General features: G+C 42.1%; 3 protein-coding genes and 1 non-coding gene across 5 annotated transcripts in view; all 4 read right to left on the reverse strand.

Moving 5' to 3' along the window:
* LOC134188010 (AP-4 complex subunit epsilon-1-like) overlaps positions 1 to 3,418 on the reverse strand; it is a 13,519-nt gene extending 10,101 nt beyond the window's left edge. Inside the window, exons 1-6 of the mRNA XM_062656192.1 lie at positions 3,218 to 3,418; positions 2,452 to 2,523; positions 2,131 to 2,254; positions 1,133 to 1,206; positions 950 to 1,071; positions 1 to 135 (exon numbers count right to left, since the gene is read on the reverse strand). The exon at positions 1 to 135 is cut by the window's left edge and continues 192 nt beyond it. Coding sequence (XP_062512176.1) covers positions 1 to 135; positions 950 to 1,071; positions 1,133 to 1,206; positions 2,131 to 2,254; positions 2,452 to 2,523; positions 3,218 to 3,385 — 695 coding nt within the window. The 5' untranslated portion in view covers positions 3,386 to 3,418. The remainder of the gene's footprint in view (positions 136 to 949; positions 1,072 to 1,132; positions 1,207 to 2,130; positions 2,255 to 2,451; positions 2,524 to 3,217) is intronic.
* A 157-nt stretch (positions 3,419 to 3,575) lies between these two features.
* On the reverse strand, positions 3,576 to 3,682 carry LOC134188404 (U6 spliceosomal RNA). Its single transcript, XR_009971336.1, has one exon. It is a non-coding gene; the product is annotated as a U6 spliceosomal RNA (small nuclear RNA).
* Positions 3,683 to 4,121: 439 nt separating this feature from the next.
* Positions 4,122 to 5,453, reverse strand: LOC134188134 (uncharacterized). Of its 2 annotated transcripts, XM_062656332.1 has the most exons (2): positions 4,510 to 5,453; positions 4,122 to 4,442 (listed from the first exon to the last, which is right to left on the reverse strand). In XM_062656332.1, the coding sequence occupies exons 1-2, from the start codon at positions 5,354 to 5,356 to the stop codon at positions 4,426 to 4,428; spliced, it is 864 nt and encodes a 287-aa protein (XP_062512316.1). In that variant the 5' UTR covers positions 5,357 to 5,453; the 3' UTR covers positions 4,122 to 4,425. The 2 variants fall into 2 exon arrangements, with proteins under 2 accessions (XP_062512316.1, XP_062512315.1); XM_062656331.1 differs by having other exon boundaries at positions 4,122 to 5,453.
* An 835-nt stretch (positions 5,454 to 6,288) lies between these two features.
* Positions 6,289 to 7,296, reverse strand: LOC134188000 (uncharacterized). Its single transcript, XM_062656185.1, has 2 exons — positions 6,466 to 7,296; positions 6,289 to 6,410 (listed from the first exon to the last, which is right to left on the reverse strand). Exon 1 carries the CDS (start codon positions 7,222 to 7,224, stop codon positions 6,496 to 6,498), a length of 729 nt encoding a protein of 242 aa, XP_062512169.1. The 5' UTR covers positions 7,225 to 7,296; the 3' UTR covers positions 6,289 to 6,410; positions 6,466 to 6,495.
* Positions 7,297 to 9,189: the final 1,893 nt, after the last annotated feature.

The following is a 9,189-nucleotide window of genomic DNA, read 5'->3' on the forward strand; positions in this document are numbered from 1 at the left end:
AGACATGCATCCATAACACCGGGATCCTTATCACAGAGAACGCGACGGAAATCATGTTGCAAGTGAGAAACTGATGACGGACTGCACTGGTAGAAATGGTGAAGAGCAAGAACTGCTTTCTTCTTGACTATTTCCCTAAATGACAAACAATATAATTTAAAAGCTGGTAAAGGCTAGTAATTGGATGAAAACAGATGATAACAATTAAACAAAAGAACAAGCAATAGACAGTAAAAACAGAGAGACAAAAAGACACCCAAACAGACAGACAAAGAACAGAAACAGAAACAGATAGATAGATAAACTGTCAAGCAGGCAGGTTGTTTTATTAGGATATAACATCTCTACATAGCAGGCAGGCAGGCAGGCGAATGAGCAGCAAGCGGGTAGACAGACAGACAGACAGACAGACAGACAGACAGACAGACAGACAGACAAACCAACAGGCTGACTAGCAAAACAAACAAAGACACAAACAGGCTGGCATACAGGCTGACTAGCTGACTAACAAACAAACAAACAAACAAACAAACAAACACATACAAAGAAGAAGCGACAAACCAACCAACCAATATCCATCCAACCAAACAAACAAACACCCAGACAAATGAAAAACAAACACCAACACACGGTATGGACAAAAGACAACACACAAACAAGCAAACATAAAACAAGCAAACACACTTATCAACAGATGAACAAACCAAAACACACCAAAACAAACAAACAAAAACAAACAAAACATACAAAAACAAACAAAAACATACAAAAATTAAACAAACAAAAACATACAAAAAATAAACAAATAAAAACATACAAAAAATAGAACAAACAAAAACATACAAAAATAAAACAAACAAAAACAAAAAAACACACAAAAATGAAACAAACAAAAAACACCAAATATACAAACAGAACAACAGATAAATAAACAAATTATTTTCCTAACTTGTCGTGGTTCAGATGGCTGGTTACAGCTGGCAAAACAGCGGGAATCATCTCAGATCCAATCAGCTTACATATGACACCGAGAGCCATACTAATCTCCATAATGTTGGGACTCTTCAGATCCTGATCAATAAACAAGTTCTATGAGAATTGTTTGGGACGACTGAAAACAACTGATCCATACCTTCTGTACGGTGTTTATTAGTAGGATTATCAGCTCATGGTTTTCATGCAGCAGCAAAGACACTGCTAGATATCCTGTTGAGACATACAATCTTGTTCCTCAACACTAATCAGCATCTCTGTATGTGTGTCTGTCTGTCTATTAGTCTGTCAGTCTGTGTGTCTGTCTGGTTATCTGTCTGTGTGTCTGTCTGGTTGTCTGTCCATGTCTGTCTTTATTTCAACATCAATACTACCTGTCTGCTTGTCTGTCTGTCTGTTTGTCTGTCTGTCTGTCTATCTGTCTGTCACTCTGTCTGTCTATCTGTCTGTCACTCTGACTGTCTGTGTGTCCATATGTCTGTCTGTCTGCTTGTCTATCTGTCTGTCCATCTATCTGTCTATCTGTTTGCCTGTCTGTTGATCTGTTTGTCTGTCTGTCTCTCTATCAGTTCGCCACTCTGTCTGTCTGTGTGTCAGTCAGTGTGTCTGACAAAACCAATTATTAGCATAAATTCAACTAACTGGCTCAAATAGAGCATCATCTGAATGAGCACATTGTTTAGTTACGACAACATGCCAGTATAATATATTGCACATACAAACAATTGCGGATTTGCAAGACACACTGTTCTTGTATTCAGATGCAGCAGACCGCTATGCAATACTGGTAGTACATAAGCAGTTACATGTGGATTAAATTTTCATAGACTTTCTGCAGTTAAACTCTACACCATGCTCATATGAAACAACACGCTCATATAGAACAACATTTTCCACAGCAGGTTAAAACAACAGAATTACATGTCATTCAAAACTATGTCATTCAAACATGTCACACCACACAACCCATCAGCCTCCGTGATCACTCACTACCTTCCATCTTTTCCCTCCACACATTCGCTCTATCTATTTTCCTTTTGTTGGTCTGCCAGCTAGTCCACTACAATGTTTCGTCTCTATGTCTGGGTACAATTTGTCTATCCAGTACTCAGTGTCTGTCTTTTGTTCGTTACATACCAATGCGTTTTTCCTGAAGAGTGTGCCTCTGAGCAAACTTGAGCGCATGAATGTGACCGAATGAGACGTCGTGGCCCAACATGTCACAATACACGAGTCGAACGAGAAGCTCCTTCATGTGCTTCTATAATGGAGACACACACGTGATATGCACGTCTGAAGCTAACACACCAACAGACACACAGAAGAGAAATTGAAATGAGATAAACTGACAATAACGAAGCAAATAGAGACACATACATACATACATACATACAGACAAAAACAAAAACATAAACAAAAGCAACAAACAAATAAGCAAAAATGTTTCTATAATCTTACGGGAGAAATGTCTGGCTGCTTGAGCTTTTCCTGCAAAACTCGTCTTTCGTGTCTAACAATTCGTTCCTCCTCCTAATTAGAGATGCATGTAAATAATAGCAAATCACTACTACTGTACTGTACAAAACATGAGCTTGTACTCACAGTGTGTGTGTGTGTGTGTGTGTGTGTGTGTGTGTGTGTGTGTGTGTGTGTGTGTGTGTGTGTGTGTGTGTGTGTGTGTGTGTGTGTGTCTGTCAATGTGTGTGTGTGTGTGTGTGTGTGTGTGTGTGTGTGTGTGTGTGTCTGTGTGTGTGTGTGTGTGTGTGTGTGTGTGTCTGTGTGTGTGTGTGTGTGTGTGTGTGTTTGTGTGTGTGTGTGTGTGTTTGTCAATGTGTGTGCTTGTTTGTTTGCTTGTCTGTCTGTTTGTTTGTCTGTCAATGTGGTGTGTGTGTGTGTGTGTGTGTGCGTGCGTGTGTGTGTGTGTGTGTGTGTGTGTGTGTGTGTGTGTTAGTTTGCTTGTTTGTCTGTCAATGTGGTGTGTGTGTGTGTGTGTGTGTGTGTGTGTGTGTGTGTGTGTGTGTGTGTGTTAGTTTGCTTGTTTGTCTGTCAATGTGGTGTGTGTGTGTGTGTGTGTGTGTGTGTGTGTGTGTGTGTGTGTGTGTGTGTGTGTGTGTGTGTGTGTGTGTACATGCAGCAAACAAAAAGCCACGTGACCTAAAACCCACTCTTTCCCCAATTCCTAAACGTTCTACCATACCAACCATCACCATACACATAACCTCACGTGTTTTGTTCTAGCCTCTCCTATTGCTTTCACCATCAGCTGAAATTCTCTTGTAAAGCGACTGTACTGACCCGCCAATCCTGTCACCGCACTGGTTATCGAACTGATCGTCTGTTCCATCATCTGCAGCGGTCGACGACCTTCGGATCGATCGCCAGAACGCGACATAGCGAACAAAAAAGTCAACACACAACTGAAACACCTTCACATGTCCCGTATGTTAGGGTAGCTCTAAATTTTTAGATGTCATACACAGCGTTGCTGTTTAGACTGAGTTTAAAACTAGATGATTTCTGAGTTTGTTAAAATATCAGAGCTAGTGTGGTGTTTAAAGTTCAGTCGGGATGACGCTAATGCAAAAAATTTGGAACGCTTCACGATTTTGCGTGTCATCCTTGCGCAGGGGCCATGCTAATCTTCTCTGTATCGTTCCAATTTTAGTATACGTGCTGCCGAAGCAAGCACGTTATAAACATGCGACGCGAGTCTATTTGTACTGACAGTGTGAGTAAATATCAATATTGTGGGAATATGTCTTGTCATAAACTACGCAAATTTAGATAATTTGCAGTCATATAAACGCCTAAAAACTAATTTCACTGTTCAATTCTTTTAAATAACAGAAAACAACAAACGTGGAAATGTACGCCGACTAAACGTTGCTGAATCTGAGCGCCCGGATATAATAAGTCCCGTATGTATGTAGTAAATCCCGTATGTGACAATGGGCGTTCTGGGCGATGCGTTCGTCCACCAATATTCGCGGCAAGCATAGAATTTTAGAAGATCTTACATTTAGTTATTGAAAGAACACTTGCGCAGCCTTGTTCTCAGGACCACACGTGACACTATGCCGAGTGTTACTAGGCCATGCGTACTAGACACGCCTCAGTGCAAAGAGAAATGTTGCTATGATGTTGAGCAATATGACACACTCTCTAAACTTAAGTTAATAAATAAATTTTTTAGCTAAAAATTATCTAATTAATTAAAATTAGTATTGCGTTGAAATATTTCTAGCTGCTTATCAAAAAGAGTAACGGCGTATCTGTAAAGTTCCATTTCTTCTCTATTAGCATCTGCTATAAATTCATACTCTTCGACCAGCAAATTCCTAAAATCATACATTCTCGTAGAGTCTAGCAGTTCAGTGTATACATCCTCCTCAGTCGTGTCGTTGTTCCATTTGAATTTGTACTGAAAATATTTCAAAGTGTCCGACATCCTTTCATAAATTCCAATGACATCAAATAACTCAATATTTCTCTTAGCAATAGACAATAAATTCTCACTAATATATGCCTTCTCATCGACGTTGTACTGCGAGCAGCCCAACAGCACACCCGCCAACTGCTTCACTTGATGATTCCTGTAGCCATACTTTTGAAAGTAAGCTTTCTCACTGATTGCAAACTCTCGCAGCGAGACGACCTTGCGAGCAGCGGAGCCATAGTAGGCGCTAACGATGCGATAAACCGGATGCCGCAACACCGTCACGAGCAAGAAACGCTTCCGAGAGAACAAGAGCGCGACGTCGACGAGACTAAAGTCCCAATTCATACGGATGCCGTCGCACAGTTCCTCTCCGAATCTCTCCTGCACCTGCCTGACGGTCTCGTGCACTTCCGACGGCATCCGCTCGCACACGTGGTCGAGAGTCGACGGCTTTCTCCACACCTCGTTCACGCACCAATTTACTTTATTGTATTTTGCTGTTTGGCTTACAAACAAGTTGAGAAGCTGCGATCCTCCGGCATGCGGCACGGCCATCAAGAAAAATCGCATTCTGTCAGCTTTTGATTCAAAAGGCCGAACTTCGGTCAATTCTTCGGTATCTAGATCAGTGTCGCTTGCCGGTCGAAGGTCGCGTGTGTTGGATAATCTTCTCGATTCTTTCTCGTTTTCGTTTGTCACGCTGGCCGTCAAACTCGCTGCTAACGCCCACGCTTTGTCGAACCTCTTCTCGAAGAGTTGACGTCGTAGTACGTCGTTGTATTTCCACGCTGTCGCGACTTGTTCGAGATTCTCTCGCGAGCTAAACGTCGCAGTGTTCAAAACAAACGTGAAATAGAAAGAAACTATAACGACGGGGGTTGCCAGGTAGATAGACAACGGATAGAAACGAAGACAGTTTGCCATTGTTCAGTCTGACTGATGGAAGGCGAAAAGGTGATATAAAAATCAAATTGAAAATATGGAGCTCGACTGATGCCTGTCTGTCAATAATGTTTTTCAGTGCAACTCTATTGGTCAAGTATCTCGGCGCCTTGAACGTCGTCGATAGCTATTAGACCACGTGTACATCTCAAACGACACCTGGACATAAAAATGCCATTGTCAAGCATCTCTTGAAGCTGTAGTTGACAGCGTCTAGAAAATAAGAGCAATCGACATGCAGGAAAGAAGTAAAGGCACTTGCTTGAGTAAACGGAAACCTTACTTGCACCCCATCTAGGTTAGTTAGTTAGTTAGTTAGTTAATTAATTAATTAATTAATTAATAGCAGACCGTCATTACCAAGGTGCACGGCTAGACGGCCTGCTCAGTGTCTTCTATGCTGGAGACGCAAAAGCAGCATCAAGGACAGCTAGACAGAGCAAGTGATCTGAACAAATCAGCCAAAGGATATTGCAGCCGTTTTCTCAGTTACTGCGCATGTGCAAACTCATTTGGTGTACGTACACCTTCTCTAAGGGCGAACAATTTCATTCACGTGCACGGCTACATTTTTTAGCGCGCGTTAGGCTGGACCTGTGCTGCATGTTCAGACTCGACCCAGTCTCTCTCCGCCCACGACAATCCGAGGAATGACGAGGGTGGTGAGAGACTGTGCCGAGTCTAGCTGCAAGGACGTAGCAACGCTTGCTTTAGCTAATGTCATCGTGTTTCAAAGCTTTGCTATTTCTGTTATCAAAGGTTCGTAATTAATTTAACAGAGTTTTCTAATTTTTGACGTCACATTGCCAGTACCTTACCTCTGCACTGGATCCGCCACTGCTTGGTCACATGTACATGTACGGGGATCCAATTATCCGAGACTTTGTCCAACAACCAGAGTGTGTATACGAAAATTTGCGTTAATTAATTGAATTAATTTGTCCTGACAAAGAATGGCCTAATCAGCCAGTTCCATTACATATAGTTGATATTGGAAAAGCAAATGACCTGCTATCCACTAGAAATTAATCTACAGCTAAAACAATAGCAACCTTAGTATACTGTTCAAACGTTTAATTTGTCAGTATTACTTGTATGACAGTCATCACGTGACATAGATATCAAACTTCAGTTTCTTGAACACTCAATGCCGGTGCCTCGGCATCAAGGTCTTCTTGATTCGGATTAAGAAGCGTATCTGACGGTGCCAGCATAAGTGTCACGCCATACTTTTCTTGCAAATATTCGCCAAGTCGCCAATAGTTCTTTGTAGGCGGGGCATCAAGACACGGTCCCTCGTCGATCATGGTCGTCTTCAGCTCTTTTATAAAATGCCGACAATTTTTCTTGACGGGATTATATTGACCAAAGTTTTTAGCAACCTTTGCAACCGCGTCCAAACCTGTAGCTTCGTTCCATTCATGCTCTGAAACGGTCTGACTTCCAGAGACCACGCCCTGCTCTGCCGGTGCCCAGTGGTGACGTCGCATCTGAATGAACCATTCCTTTCTCCCTTCCGGTCTGCGAACGAGCAGTTCTACTAGGACAGCTTGCTTAGGGTTTACTCCATCTGCACGTCTCAGACATACGCTGCCGTGGCGGCCTTTCTGGAGCCCGTAGTACTCAATTCGTCCGTCAAAGTCGTTGTACTCCTCGTAGACAGCCTTCTCAATTATAATCAGTGATGAGAAATCTAGATTCTCGAATGGCGAACAGGGAAGGCCAAATTTGCGCCACAGCATCGAACTGCAACCCTTTTTTTTGTGTTTCTTGCCGTCGTGCTTTGCATCATTGCCTTGGCTCGCTAGCAAAATGTCCTTTTCTCTTTGCTCAGCAGTGGAGCATGCCATTTCGTGTTGTAGAATAAAGTTGGAAGCAAGCCAAGTTTGCTACGACATGTGGTAGTCTCGCTAGCTAGGACAAACTCCCCTATGATACTATGATTCAGCGACTATATATAATTCGGCAGGGATTACCCCTGCACACGTGAGCTATACATGAGGTTCCGAGTTACCAGTAAACAAACATCCGCCCGCACACTCACACATTTCTCAACCCACCCAGTGGTATACCACACACACACGCACGCACGCGCGCGCGCACACACACACACACACACACACACACACACAGTAACAAACACATACAGTGACACACACACACACACACACACACACACACACACACACACACACACACACACACACACACACACACACACACACAGTGACACACACAGTGACACACCACACACACACACACACACACACACACACACACACACACACACACACACACACACACACACACACACACACACACACACACACACACACTGAAGAGTGCGGTCGTGTCATTGTTGCGACAATTAATTTAAAAAGTTCTCTAGGCACGGACAGCCTCCGAGCTCACATTATGACAGCTTGTCATGCTAAGCAACCACTGCGATATTCGAGAACACGCTTAGTTGCCACAAAAAGAAATAAACTTCCAAGCAAACAGAAGAACGTCGTTAGAGACGAATCTCTACGTAGAGGCACAACACGAAATCGTTGAAGTTGAGAAGGTAAACAGGATCTGCATATCAGAATTATTGCTGTCATCACAAATGAAACAAATGCATGGAACATCGTCTGCTAAAGACTGTGCCGTTGAAAATCTCATGCTGCCAGCAACATGTACTGATTTCTTTTACTGTCAAAACATCGAGTATATATATATATATATATATATATATATATATATATATATATATATATTGTAGAGTTGTACAACATGATGTCGACCACTTCAACTCAACAAAACGTGTCTTTATAACTACCATTGCTCCTCCTTATGTGTATGCTGTCTAGATGGTCAAATACAAACAAAAATATCTCTATAATTGAGTACACAAAGTTTTTAGTATTAGAAAATTTTATTTTTGATAATTTAGGTATGTTGTGGTTGTACAGTATACCAAATGGCAAATCACCAAAACTATTACCATACCAAAATTTTCAAATTACACTATTGTCTAGTCAATATAAATTGACGCATGTGCAGCCAAAATCATAGTTTGATATACAGTACTACCCAAGAGTTTTCAGTTGTGTGGACAGGCATCACGTGGATTTAGCATTGAGATCAAACCTCAGGTTGGTGAGCTGGTCCTTCTGCATCAAGATCGTCTTGATTTGGATCAAAAAGCATATGTGACGATTCTAAAGTAGCACGTCGTACTTTTTCTCCAAATAGTCTCCAAGTTGCCAGTATGTCTGCTTTCGCGGTAGATCTTGACACGGTCCGGACCTTCTCTAGTCATGGTCTTCTGTAAAATCCCAGCAATTATTCGTAAAGGGACTAGATTGACCAAACTTGTTAGCAATCTCTGCAACAGCATCCATATACCTGTATATATATAGTCTTGTTCCATTCATGTTTTGAAACCGTCAGAGTTTCAGAGATCACGCCTTGCTCGTTGGGGTCCAGTTGTGACATTGCAGCTGAATAACCGATTCCTTTTCCAATTTCGGTCTGCCAACCAGCAAGTCTACTAGGACAGCTCGATCTGGCTTTACGCCATCTGCACGTCTCATACGTAAACTGCCGTGGTTATGAACCCCGTAGTACTCAATTCGTCCGTTAAACTCGTTGTACTCTTCAATGAGAGCCTGCTCAACTATAACCTGTGATGAGAAATCTACGAACTCAAATGGCGTGGCGAGCAAGGAAGACCACATTTGTGCCACAACTGCACGTGACTTGACTTCTCTTTTTTCTTGAAATCGTTTCATTCTCTGCAGGGCTCTTGAGCGCTATCTCCTCTGTTTTTT

The sequence above is a fragment of the Corticium candelabrum genome, chromosome 12 (genome assembly GCF_963422355.1).
Source record: "Corticium candelabrum chromosome 12, ooCorCand1.1, whole genome shotgun sequence".
Classification (NCBI taxonomy): Eukaryota; Metazoa; Porifera; class Homoscleromorpha; order Homosclerophorida; family Plakinidae; genus Corticium; species Corticium candelabrum.